The following is a 14,385-nucleotide window of genomic DNA, read 5'->3' as shown; positions in this document are numbered from 1 at the left end:
TATCAGTCCCCGTCTGTCGTTCTGACCTCCAGCAATGAAATGTTGTCGTGGAAATGTTCTAGAACACGTGTGCAGAGGTCTATGTTTATTTATTTATTCATATATCTGCCATTTAAAGGGCACCTCACTGACACGGGTTGGATATACGTTTGGATAACAGCATGCGTTTCAATTTCTATTTAACTGGGAATAGTTTTGACTTGATGGATTTCCTCTGTCACTTGTGTTCAGGGTTCACAGCAAACAAGCATTGGAAATTATTTAAAAAAATGAGAGGGTAGGAGTAATACTGAAGCATCCAACTGGCATATTTCCTACTGGCAGAGCGATGGCAGTGCGAAGGGGAGAGTGGCAGTGAGAGTGATGAAGCATGTTAGCTTGATATGAAGAACAGAGCACATGACATGACACTGCTCTGGTCTTTCCCAGCTCCTGTGGCAAATACATTGAGCGGCAATAATATGACTCACAGAGGAGCCAGCAGGAGTCTCTCTTCCCTCTACAGGCATCATACAAGACTGATACTTGAGAGTCTTTAGCATAACTACAGGCACGGTCATTATCTTTTCCTGATTTGTTTTTCACAGCACATTAGCACATAACTTCAAAGGCTTCGACTGCTTTTTTGGCATTTTCCATAGTAGTCACTCAGTTTCGGGAAAAGTCATATCCTATTTTAATCTGGATGTAACCCAGGTTGATCCTGAATGATTAAATTGGTATTTTGGCAAACATAGAAAGGAATGGTGTTCAAACTATCTTGCACTTAAAAATATACATGGGTAACTTCCTCAGATTCAAATGTTGAACACCTAGAGTGCTCATGGTGGTTCTTTGTGTGATTCACAGATCCCGTTATACCAGTAAACCAGAGAAGACAAAGACAGAGTCATATTCATACTCTATATTATACCGAAGCAATGCAACTTCTAATGGTAAGTCATCAGCAAACAACACAATGCCTATTCTCTGTGATATTTCCGTTTTTGGACAATTAGAATATTGGGTAAAAGCTCAGATGTTTCTATTGGAAATAATCTTTGAGCTTGTTCTCATTGCACAACCATTAACATTGTCTCTATTGTGGATGCAGTTCTATTGCAGTTCTATAGCCTTAAATCAGCACATCTATCTCACAGAAGAGAAGAACATTGATCCACTTTCTTCAAACGTCATCCTGTGCTCCTGACTGGCAGTAGCATGCCCTTATCAATCACTTGTTCATGCACATTTCGCAAGCATGATCTGCAAGTAATGAATGCATCTGTATGGGAATTGACTTTCACTGTAAATAATACAAAGGAGTCTGATTCTAGTATAAATTAACCTGACCTTTGGTTTTGTCGGTGTCTGTAGTCTATGGAAATATAAACATCACACTTTGAACAAACCTCCATTAAGCATCGCACCACTGTGCAAAGGTTAGAGTATTTTTATGGTTAAGAATTAGCAATCAATCCACAGACTACCTCTGTGGATGCATTTCAGTTACATTCTAAAAGATATTTTGTTTTGCAACATACATTTGGAAAGGTTTTGGATTCTTGTGCAAGTCACAACAGTTCTTTTTTGTATTTTACGTTTTTTATGGAATGCTGTTTCTGTGTGTAAATTCTGAAGCATCTCATTCTGATAACTGGTTCATTTAATAACAGGCAGTCAAGGGTATGCGCTGACCTTTCTATGATAACAAGCTACAAAGCTGTATCGATCCCAGGCCTTTTACACCTGATTAAACTGTCCTAACTCTTGCCACTGCCTGATTGTATTTTCGTACTTGTCTCACTGTTTGATGTCAATTTGAGTCCCTTTCTCCGAAGGTCGATAACATTCCACTGATACTAACTAATTGTTATCTGCAATGTGCAAAAATAGGGATCAATTACAAAGTGGGTCTGCAATTAGTGCTTCAGAGAGGAATACCAAGAGATTATCTCTTTAATGTTCTACTGAGACTGAAATAACTATGACTACTTGCAGACATTTTCTGGATGAGCCGACAAAGGGTAATTGCTAACAAAACTGAGCTTCCTTTGAAAACCGATTCAATATGCATTTAATTCCTAAGGCACTTTTCATACGTCCCTGGAAGTTGGTGACAAAAGTTAGTAAATTCAGTATAACCACAAAAGGGTTTAATGGTTGGCTTCATTTTGCGGTTGATACGAATGACTTGTTAATGTATATGTATATGTTGCCTGTATTGTGTAACACACTTTTTAATGTCTAATTCTCTAATGTCTATTTAATCCAATTTAATGATTTCCAATTATGTTCCATTTCACAGTTCCTGATCTAGAAGATAATGAAGAGGCTACAGCCGATAAGGGTACCAAGGGACAATGTTAATCAGCCTTGCCATAAGAAAATCCCAAATTGAATTGAAGCATAAATCTATATATTGTGGTAAGGTGCTTAGTACAGTATGGAAAAGATCATACATCAGGACTTACTTCTTTAAACTGCACTTTTTAGTTTTTCATGGCTGTTACAATGGTGGACACCTAAAAGACTACAGGTCCCAGGATAAAGCTGGCCCTGCACAGGTTAGTCACTCAGCAGGATAATGCCAAACACCTGTTGTTTATTGGGTGGGGTTTCTATATAAGGAAGCTTTAGTTCAGGGGAGTGAGGTTAGGAGGTAAAATTAAGAGTATGAGAGTATGACGGGGATATATTCCTCAGTGAATAAATACATAAATAAATAAATAAATAAAGACTGTGATATGAAACACTTAGAATAACAAGATTACATAATATTCAGATTATATAAATTATGCCTTGGGTGTTACTCAGGTCAATACGGTAGTGGAAAATTTTGTGGCACTTTCAACAGATAATATATGACACCTTTTTCTTTGGAAAATGTGCTTACAATGGCTGCATGTTTAGTCTTTCCCTCATTGTTACCAAGCAGTAGGAATAAACGGTAAAGCATTTTCTCTAGCTCTGTAAGCTCCCTGTATCTTGCTGACAAGAAAGGTCATTTCAAAGTGTTTAACTGAAAAAACAAATGACGAGTGGATTTCAAATTAGGGTTAACATTTTGAAGGGGTAAACATTTTGGAAAGGGCTCAGCTTACAAAACGTAAGGACACAATTTTTTTTATTATATTTTAGAAGGTGTACATGTCACAACGTGTGCACACACACACACACACACACGCTTATGTGGCCACTATCTGACTTTCTGACACTTCCAGTTTACCTCTCTGCCTACACAACATGAAGGAAGCACATACATATGTTTAAGATCGAAATAATGATGGCAGGCGTTCGAATCTCATTTGTCAGTGTGCACCCTGCTCGTCATGGAGACTAGTGTTCAATGAATAGTTCTGTCACATTGCCTCAGGTTAATAGAGAACCTTAACTCTCACAGCCCATTTTGGATTTTCTATTATGGTTCAGGAGGCTCAATTCTCAGTGCTTAATCAAAATGACAATCAGAAGGAAGAGAGAAGGGACTGTGATGACAGGAAGCACATGGGCAGGAAATGTATTCCCTTTCTTGATGGTGGTTGATGTTTTACGATGCATTACTCAACAGGGCATCGTGAATCGTAACCTTGTGGAAATATAGCAAGTCATAACCAGAAGATAGAGACGTAATTGAACCAGTCTTTAACTCCATCATTTATTTAAAATAAACTGATGTTACTGCAGCATTTAAATGAAGTACATTTGATGAGATTTGCCATGAGTCATACAAAATAAGCAGGGGAGTAAAAGAAAGGTGGAACATGTTAATGACTTGGTCCAGCAGTTTTAAAAATAAACACAATTAGAAATTACCACAGACTCTAACCTGGAGTTTCTTGCTCTAGCAGATATTTTATAATAACATAATTACTGAAACCACGATTACCTTCAAGCCAAATACATTTGCTGAGTGGATAATGCAGAAGCCATTTCAGAAATGTCCAGTATTGCATATTTGCTGACTGAACCTACATTTCTCTGGCAGATTAAATATTACTTTACTGAGACTATGATGACATATAGTATTAAACAAAGCACAGTCATAAATCAATGCAGTGTATTAATAAAGCCAACTAAAGGCTAAAACAATTGGGAGAAAATAAATAAAGGAAGGTAAATCTGGCACAGGTCCATGTTTAGGAAATCAATGGTTTTCTGGGATCAAAAAGAAAGCAAGAGAAAAACAGGAAGGCACTTCAATGAGTTGTGCAGTCCTACCTGTGGACACCACTGTTGCACATCATGATGTGACAGGCCCCCAGGCGGTTGCACAGCTCAGAGGCCACTGACAGCAGGCCCACGCCAGACGCTCCACAGGCCGTGAACTGGCAGGACGCCGTGCGTTTCGAGCTGATGAAAGACTCCATTAATCGATACAGCTCGTCCAGTGCATTGAGAGGCCTCATCATCTGAGAGGTGAGAGAAAACAGGAAGGGGAGAGGGGGTGAGAGTCGTAGTCTATTCTCATAGGCTCTCTCACCTGTCTGGATAAAATGGTGAGTCATGGGGAGACCTTGCTCAACCAGTAGACAATGGTAGGAGGTTCTGTGTTGCAGTGTAGAGATCTCCCACCTTGGTGTGTAAGTAAGTTTATATAGCAGTCTTTAATAAGTGACTAAAGATAACTTTATTCTTGACTAGACAATACTGGGATAGTAACAGAGACTGGTTGAAAAAAAAAACTGAAGACCGTACAGCCCTGCAAAAACAGTAATTGAGACACCTCTTCTTTACCTTGTCTATTAAGGCTGCTTTCGGTGCTGAGCTCGGAGGCAGATTCGATTTGTCCAGATAGAAGGCCCTGTAAACAATGAATGAAAGAGGGAGGGAGTTACAAAAATGGCTATTAATATCTAAACAGATATATTGATATATCATTTTCAATCTACTCAGCAAAGTGGGAAAAGAGGTACAAAGCTGGAACATCTCATTTTAAAGAGTAAACCATTTGAGAAGGTTGAGTTCATTAAGACTTTTCACACTGAATTCAAACTGAAGACCAGAAAACATACATAGTCCTCCTCATCTTTGTTTTGGATAATTGACTGGAAGAATGCACACAAAATGAAAATCCATTAATAGGTTGGAAATTATGGAATGGAAAAGATTTATTATTTTTACCACACCAAGAGTATATAGTCTTAACATCCAATTTGTCAGGATGTACAGCTAATTAATGCTATTTGTAAGACTGCACTGTTAGCAAGGTCAATTAATTCAATTTCCCTTCCTAACATGATGATTGCTAAGCTGAAATCAGGAATGTAAAGTTTCTAATACAATTGATTACTGACATGCAATGCATTTAAAGTGCATGACAAGCTGTGGGCCCTGAAACAGGTAATGCCCAGAGCCACTATGAAATTGGAAATATCTTTCAATATGACATGACATAGCGACAAAGCTCAATCACTGCTGTCACTGTCATCTAGTAATTGATTACGTCCTTGGTATTCTGAATCTTTTGTTTATTAATTTCATACAATGGCAACAGTAAATTGAGAAACCTAATTAGTCCAAAACAACATTTAGACTAACTGATGCCCAGAATAAACTCATGCACGTCAAAGGGATAAGACTTAAAGATCCTAGGGACAGGCTAATGGCCCTTAATGATGATTTACAAACTGACATAGAGCAGTACTACACACAGCGAATTGCTAATTCTCGGGACCATTAAGACAACACTGCACTGGCTGTTGGTCAGCTCGGTTGCATAGCTACATAGCTTGTTTGAATGTGAATTTTGACTAGTGAACGTGAAGCGTAGACTAGTAACAAATTTAAATGCAATCTGAGCGTGGAATTCCACCCATAATAATTCACAAACACATCTCTGCATTATTGAAAACTAAACCAAACGCAAAAGGTAAGAAACATACCTAGTATCCCCTCTTTATACCTGTATTGAAATTGAAAGTGACAGCATAGGTTATAATTTACAATACGGCCTCAGTGGTACACAGGCTCCATAACTGTACAGAGATTAGATCACTTTTTAGTTCTCTTATCTCAGATGTTTTCTGTTAGGCCTATTGCAGTTTATTGAACTATATGATAATAAGGAATATGACACTGGTCTTGGTTTCGTAATCTACTAGGTGACAACAGTGACCCTTTTGTGTTAATATACAGTACATGAGCCGGGAAGACACATTTTCCATATATTTTCATTTCACATTGGTCATGTGATTAATTCTCCTCTTATATATGCTCAGATTACAATTAATAAGAAAACAATCTGCTTCAAGAAACAGCAAATCGCAACCTGCCACTGCTTCATTATTTTTCCTGTAACAGGCGCTGGTTTATTAGAGTGTTTTTCAATTATTTAATTTCCGCTATCACATTATGCTCTATCCTCCCACTTGAGTACAAAATTACAACTGCAGGTTTATGGGTTCAGGCGGAGTTAACAGCCCATGTAATTGATTCACGGAAAGCTTATCATTCACAAGACATTAGAGGCAGGACTGTAATTATGTATTGCTTATGCATCAGGTTTATATAGGAATGGCATAATCTGGTTCCAAAAAAACTAGAGAGTGTCTGAAACACAAACACTAGATTGCTAATTCCATGACGCACAGTGAACTCTCTAGGTAAGAGTTTGAGTGCTTCATTCCTCGACTGATGCAGGTATGCTTGCTAACACTGGTTTGGCATCTCTAACTACGGTTGGCCCACTAAATGGTTTCCCAAAGAAAACACGTTTCTGACTATGTGTGTCCCAGTATGTATGTTTGTATGTATGTATATATGCCTGTAATTTCCTTGATTAAATGTAATACATTGATTACACTTGATGTATTGACTACATAGGAATAGAAAGAGCAGGATTGCCCAGGAATTAGGCCTCTGTGGCAGCCTGGATACTCGAGTCAGTGGGAGTGAGTCTTAGGGCTGTTGACACATCAAATATAATAAACGGCACACAGTTATTAATGAGTATATTTTGTATAACTATAACAATGGTGGGACTTCATCAGAAATGTATTGTAACCTTGTCTAAAACATGCTCTGCTTGCTACAGTACGCAGTCTTTTATCTTGCTATGGTTGTCTGAATACCGAAGACACACTGGAGGTAATAATTATCCTTGATTATCACGTTATTCAAATGAGATTAATCATCTGTCAGAGGGACTCACTTGAACATGAAGTTGACATTTCCCTTTAAATCTGTATTCAGATTCATACAAATCTCTGCAGCAAACCTAGCACACACTAGGTATTTCTGCTTTCTTCATAATGTATTCCAGTTTGCTTCCACTCATCATTTTGCCTCGAAGAAATCTCTCACATTATCATCTATTATCTCTGACATTTTTTGAACCTCATAAGAGATCTTTATTATATTTAATTTACTTTCCTTTTTGGGGAAAAAAATAATTTTTGAGGATAAAACTGCATGGGAATAGAAAAAAGTGCAAATCTTTCTTGAATAATAAATTGCATTCCATTGGACAGGGCAAGGTATTATGTAAATTTCCAAAAATACTGCTACTTACATTAAAGGGAAAACTGCATTAGGAGGTCAGAATAAAATATTAAAATGCAAAAACTAAAAGTAGTTTGAATACTTTTATGATGGTGCTTAAAGCATTAACTTAATGTACATGTACAGTACTGTGCAAAAGATTTAGGCAGGTGTGAAAAAATGCTGTTGAAGTAAGAATGCTTTCAAAAATAGACATGTTAATAGATTATATTTATCAATTAACTAAATGCAAAGTGAGTGAACAGAAGAAAAATCTCCATCAAATCAATATTTGGGTTGACCACCCTTTGCCTTGCATCCTCAACCCAACTTCACGTGTGTAGAGTGGGACCCGTTAAGCGTGTAGTTAGGCTCGATAATGTTTATTTAGTTTCATGTATTCTGTCTGTTACGCCATGTTACGAGTTTCCTAAACCCTGTCTTATGAGCCACGGGCAACATGTACAGCCCCACACAGTGCCACAATATACATTTCAATTCCACAAAATGCTTAACAGAATGTATGTTTAGATAGACTTCTTCAATAAAACATATTCACAAGAGTATAAAACTTGGAACACAATGTGTAGTATAAAAATCAGTTGACTTTCTCTAAGCTTACGGTCTCTTTTTATACTAAATGTGGCCACAAACAAACTCCCAGGTTGTAACTGACAGTACTTCATCCTGGCTGGGGAATGTTCATGTGAATGTCCTTGCTGCTGTCCGCTGAGAAACAAAGGTCAAAATGGTTATTAACTTGGAGCTTAATGTGCTTATGAATGTACTGCATTTAAGTAGACCAATTATTTTATTTACTTTTTAACTCAGAGAAGCAGAGGTTACCACAGCAGAGTGACTTTTAAATGCTTAATGCTGTAGATAACAGTAGATAAGGATCAATATGATAGTATAGTATAGTATAGCTTCTTCCAGTTTTAAAATAGAAGGTTCTCACATTTAACGTCATTGTATTTTGATCAAGCAATCCTAATCCATCCAATCATATACCTCAGTTTTACACATTTCCATCCGTTTTTTTTTTTACTTATTTGTTTAGTTTCCTTCTCTCTGTTTGGAAGACATTCTGGACAGCATACAAATTCTTCCAAGCACTCTCTTTAATAACAAACAGGGTAGTTTATTCCCTTCAAGTAATTTTACAAGAAGCGCTAATGGAAACATTGGAAGCTTGCCAAGGATGTACAGCTTTCAACACAACTTGTGAAGTACAATAAAACATGGTATTTCACTTATTTTTGTTTAGTTTAATCTTTATATAACAAAGGACACTTCAAAGCCATTGCATTGACATATCATTATCAGTATTTCCTTTCCATACATAGTATCTAGGATATGTATATTTAATAATGTAAGTAATAGTTTACAAAACATACTGTATTGCCACAGTAATGAGGCTGTTTACATTGTTTATACTAGTCTTTCTTAAACAACTCAGATAAAATGTAACGTTTTAAACCATTATACTACACGGGACGGGAAAAATATCCGTAAAATATCCATAACCGCAAAAGCATTACATCTCCTTACATATAGGTTCATGAATATGAGGTTGTGCAAAATCGTTAGACAATATATGTATGCACTTATATAGATGTGTGTACTATATTTGATTGCCTTAACTTTCAAAAAATAAATAGAATAAGTACGTTTCTTAATAAGGTCATTATGGAAGCTGAATTAGGAAGCTACTGTAGATGACCACCATGAATAGGTAAAGGCAACACTGCTTTAGAAATGTACAACAATACCCTTGTCCTGGACGTCAGTTCTGCACGTTTTAGAACGATCTTTAAATCATGCACTGTTTTGTGCCCCAATAAACATTGCATCTGGTCCATTAAGTAAATTGGTCAATGGAAGTCATTTGGAGCCTAGATGCAATGAAAAATAGCCATTGAATCTAATTTACCAATCCCTTATCTCGGCAGTTCCCAAATTGTTCAAACTGTGGCCTGACCATTGGTGGTATTAAAGTATTGTGGACCACCACACTATGAGCTACACAGCCAGCATACAGGTAGTGTACAAAAAAAAAGCGGAAACACCTGGGTAAATGAGGGACACCAAGTATATTGAAAGCAAGAGCTTCCACACAGGTGTGGCTCATGTGTTAATTAACAAATAACAACCCAGCATGATTAGGGTTATGTATAAAAATGCTGGACACAATGTTCACAGCAGTACTCAGAGGGCAGTGGTGTGTTGAGGTCACTGCACATCACAGGTACCATGGGCCCAACTGTGGAATCATTCCAAAATGTCCGCTGTAGGTGTGCCGTCTCCCACCATTGCTTCAGTGTCATTGTCAGTTAAAATAATCGGACTTGGTTTTCTGTCTCTATTTAAATAAACCTAACATTGATTACATCATTGTGCATGTCACTGCATGTTAAATCATCAGCTGAACAATTGTGAATCAACTGAAAATTCAAGACATTAACTTGGCACAAGACTGCCTTTCCCAAAGACTATTCTAGGGTGCTGTGCAGAGGAAAATGTAACATGGTAGTAATGGTAGTATCTATCCCATGTAGATTTGTGAAAAATATAGGTCACAATCTGTTGGATATTTGGGTGATAACTGACACATTCAAGATGTAACTACCACCTCAAAGCACTGTGTTCCTGTGCATAGTAATAGCTGCTGAATAAACTACAGCCTTGATAATGACATGAAGGGAGGAGATACTAAATACATCTGTTGACACTGATAACAAAAACAAGGCCATCGATGTTTATACTTCTCTTCACCACATAAAACAATGCAATTGTATCCAGTTTAAATGTCAATGTGATTCAAATATATCTACTCCTGGATGACTCTTGAAATAACGTCTAAAAGTGATAAACCCCAAAGGCTGTTAAAATACTCTGTCGAAGCACAACAATTACAGTTTTTAATACTTTATTTCTAATACTTTGCTGGCACAGAGAATTCATTGTGACAGCTATACAGTACACCCTGACAGATCCCTTTGGGACCAGACAGCACAGATTGTTGATCGTAGTCTACTTGTCATTAAAGCTGATGCCCACGTGATTCCCTCCTGAGCTACTTGTGGCAATAAATCACTGGGTGTCACTGTCATGACTAATAAGCTTAAAGACAAGGTCAAAGGTCAAGGGGCAAATAGATCAATCCTCTGCTAATACAGTATGATAGGGACGGGTACAACAAACTTCATTGGCAGGATTTTCTCTGCTGAATAATTAGAATCCATAAAAAGCACACAGAAACACAAACACTGCCCCTACAGTTCACTTGTTATCCAAAACTCAAACATTTGTCTGTTGCTTGAAGTTCGAATTCAGTATGTGTATTGTAACCACATGTAGGCTCTAAATAAAATCCCTGAATGAAGGATCGTATTTTACTTGGCACAAATTCTCTGACTTTGAAGTCTTGCTGATGCATGGAAACAAGAGATGGAGACTCCGTGAGCTTAGCTACAAAAAAAACCCTTGAATTATTGCTTTAAACAAGTCTGCCAAGGATTACTTAACTATTGTGATTTTCAGTACAATTAAATATTATGCATGATGTATGGCCTTAACATTCTTCCTGCCAGAGGCTATTTAAGCTTTCAATGCCTGGGGAGTAAAATTATCCAGATTGAGAGTAACAAAGCCATCCACACAAGACAACTGCTTTTTCTCTAGTGCTTTTTCTATAACACTTAGGATTAAATGCTATTAATTAAGGATACGTTAGTGCATGAACTTGTAATTATTTTTTATAAAACCAAAATGACTCAACTTTGAATTCAAATTAATTATATTTTAACTCTGTTTAACTACACAGTTTATTTGTGGAGTTATTCATAAAAGAAAAAAACAATGATCACTTCATTAAATTTAGTTTCCACAGAAACACATTACTAAAGACACATTTTTTTCTTTCATTACAGATGGTTGATTATGGTTTGTGTAAATCTTCAAATGTAGGACGTTGGTTTGATCCCCAAGAAGTTGGCACAGACCTCTTTGAATAATGTTGCCTTTGCATTATGTATTTCTGTTCCTCTTTCTCTGAGTTTCAGTGCTGGAAGTCTAATTTAATATGCAGGTTCTGCAGTTGTTCCCTTTAAATTGCGTTTGCTGTTGTTGCTGGGTACACGTTAGCAGTGGTTCAGTGAACGCATTCAGGCAGAAAGTATATTCCCTAGAGAAAGAAGAATTTGTATGGAGGTTTCAAGAGATGTTTGTGCCTGTCAGTTTAGCTGAGAGGCATTGGCACGTACAAATCTGATTGCACGTTAACCCCTGCTTCTTGTCTTTAACAGCAGGGCTACCAGACAACACCAATAAATCTCAAGCATGTTTTTTAATTTTACATTTATCATCAGACACAAATCAGTAATCTAAACTGCAAACATAAATCACATTTCAGTTGGTGATAAAGTCCATCATATCCTGCTTTTCCAACAGTTCACCTCGATTGCAAAGCAACACAAAGAAGTGGAGGAACAACACAGACCGATTACTGTACTACAGTGGACTGAGGCCGGACAGGATATTTGGATTTGCATCAACTGTTCAGAAAGGCAGATCATTTTGACTTACCTTGAATCAATTTACATTAGGCCTTGCTCTCATGCTATTAAATGACTGAATTTACTGTACTGAAATTCAACAAGAGGTTTAAAAGCGTTGAAGTAGCAGAGGTGGCATTTCACATGCTATGGCAGGTTTTGAGCACAGTTGTCAGTCTACTTTTCACTATGTAACGTTGGAAAGAGAACAGTTTAAAATGAATAACACGCCACACTTTGTATTTATTCCCCCTTTCTTTCAGACTTAAATATAACCTATTTTCATGGCTTCAGCCAGTGTGCAGTATTGATTAACAAAAGACAGACACGACACAACTGGGACCATAGTTTTAAAGTTAGAAAGTGCCCAGCCTGAAGGCACAATGGATAAGCTTCAGTATTCCTGAGTGAATGCTGGAATTGTACTTCATAAAACGTGGCCTGCATTAGTTTTCAGATTCTGGAAGGTAATCAAGTATTTTAGAATACCACAGATTGGATGGATGGTTTCCAAGGGCAGCAAGGTGCTGGAGGAAATGGTGCCTACTGAAAACTATGAGATCACTCTCCTCGCTGAGGTAAACATCAGATCCGAGTCCTCATTAAATATTGCAGGACAGCAGGTCAGATTTTTCTACTCTATGGATTACATTTTTAAGTAGGTATTTAGCTTCCCAAATGTTGTATTTATTTTGAGATTCCATAGTACCATTTATTCCTAAATTTCGATTTTAGGTCCGGATTAAATCAAAACATTCACCCACCTGCTAATGGCAAAAGTTTTGATTTAATCCCAGCCTTAGTAACATGAATGAGTTGCAGTGTCATCTAAGGGTAATTTAAATACTGTCTGAACACAATATTCTGAAATGCAAATGCAAATAATAGCAGCCTTGTGGATTGAGGACCTGACTGGATTTGGACAGTTAGCGTTCTCCTGGCATTCACCAAACCCAGATTAATCCATCAGACTGCCAGATGGTGAAGCATGATTCATCACTCCAGAGTCCAATGGTGGTGAGCTTTCCACCACTCCAACCAGCGCCTGGCATTGCGCATGGTGATCTTAGGCTTGTGTGCAGCTGCTCGGCCATGGAAACTCATTTCATGAAGCTCCCGACGAACAGTTCTTGTGCTGACGTTGCTTTCAAAGGCAGTTTGGCACTCGGTAGTGATTGTTGCAACAAGGACAGATGATTTTTACATGCTATTCACGCGTCGTGGCTGAGATATTGTTGCTCCTAAACATTTCCACTTCACAATAACAGCACTTACGGTTGACCGGTTGCTGCTCTAGCAGGGCAGGAATTTGACAAACTGACCTGTTGGAAAGTTGGCATCCTATGATGGTGCTTTGTTGAAAGTTACTGAGCTCTTCAGTATGGCCCATTCTACTGCCAATGTCTGTCTAAGGAGATTGCTTGGTGTATAAAACCAAGCACACAGCCATGCAATGGGTGTGGCTGAAATAGCCAAATCAACATACGTTTGGCCATGTTGTGTACGTCATTTGTAAGAGCCACAGAACTCCTGTGCAGTAGGATGGATGTTTATACAGCTACTGTTCCATATAGAGGTATATGGATACCTATAACAAAATGATCAGTTCAAGTATGAAGGTGAAATGATAACTTACATTGAAATAGGTCAATCTGCTGTAGGCACTGAGACCTATTCTAGTTTAGCCAGTTAAATTAGTTTAATTATATCTACATAATTGTGTTTTTTTTTTACAGCAGAACCATATCAGTATCAGTATCATTTTTATTTTGTGGAAAGCGGATGGGCTGCAGATGGTGAAACAATTTAAAAATGAAGCAGACCCTGAAATAGATATTGTGCTCAATTAAATGTGTACATTATATTAGCAGTGTGGACCATACACAGGATAATAATATGAAAATATTAGCTAAACTGTGTACGAGATGTATATCGAATCTGACTCCTTGGCTTACAATACTGTCTTAACCAGGACCAAAGCCCTGTTGCTTCATACATACTGCCTTTCCTCAAACAGCTGTTTGTAATACCATAAGACCTTAAACAGTTTGTCCAATCAAGTGTTATCTGTTGAGGTCACATTTCTTAGGCCAGCTTTAATAACCTGTCAGATACATACTATACAAATTTAGAATTTAATTCAAATATCTAGAAGCATCTACCTGCCTCACAAACATGTGGAATGTGCTTGTTTTAATACTGTGGGGAAACATACGCAATAATAGAATTATTTTTCAATTTTAAATCATACAAACCTGTCTTTTGCCTTAATTGGGTACATGACATTTTCTTGGAAGAACACACTGGCTCTTTTCTCTGTTGTCTAATAACATGAAGTGATTGCAATGTATCACACAGTCACAAATGC

At 37.5% G+C, this 14,385-nt stretch overlaps 1 protein-coding gene across 1 annotated transcript in view; it reads right to left on the bottom strand.

The window, feature by feature from the left end:
- prex2 (phosphatidylinositol-3,4,5-trisphosphate-dependent Rac exchange factor 2) overlaps positions 1 to 14,385 on the bottom strand; it is a 112,936-nt gene that overhangs the window by 9,340 nt on the left and 89,211 nt on the right. Inside the window, exons 36-37 of the mRNA XM_066720793.1 lie at positions 4,717 to 4,783; positions 4,201 to 4,391 (exon numbers count right to left, since the gene is read on the bottom strand). Of these exons, the coding sequence (XP_066576890.1) occupies positions 4,201 to 4,391; positions 4,717 to 4,783 (258 nt within the window). The remainder of the gene's footprint in view (positions 1 to 4,200; positions 4,392 to 4,716; positions 4,784 to 14,385) is intronic.

Source organism: Amia ocellicauda, chromosome 2, assembly GCF_036373705.1.
Source record: "Amia ocellicauda isolate fAmiCal2 chromosome 2, fAmiCal2.hap1, whole genome shotgun sequence".
Lineage (NCBI taxonomy): Eukaryota > Metazoa > Chordata > Actinopteri > Amiiformes > Amiidae > Amia > Amia ocellicauda.
Note: the sequence above shows the minus strand (reverse complement) of the source record. Positions and strands in the feature narration are given on the sequence as shown.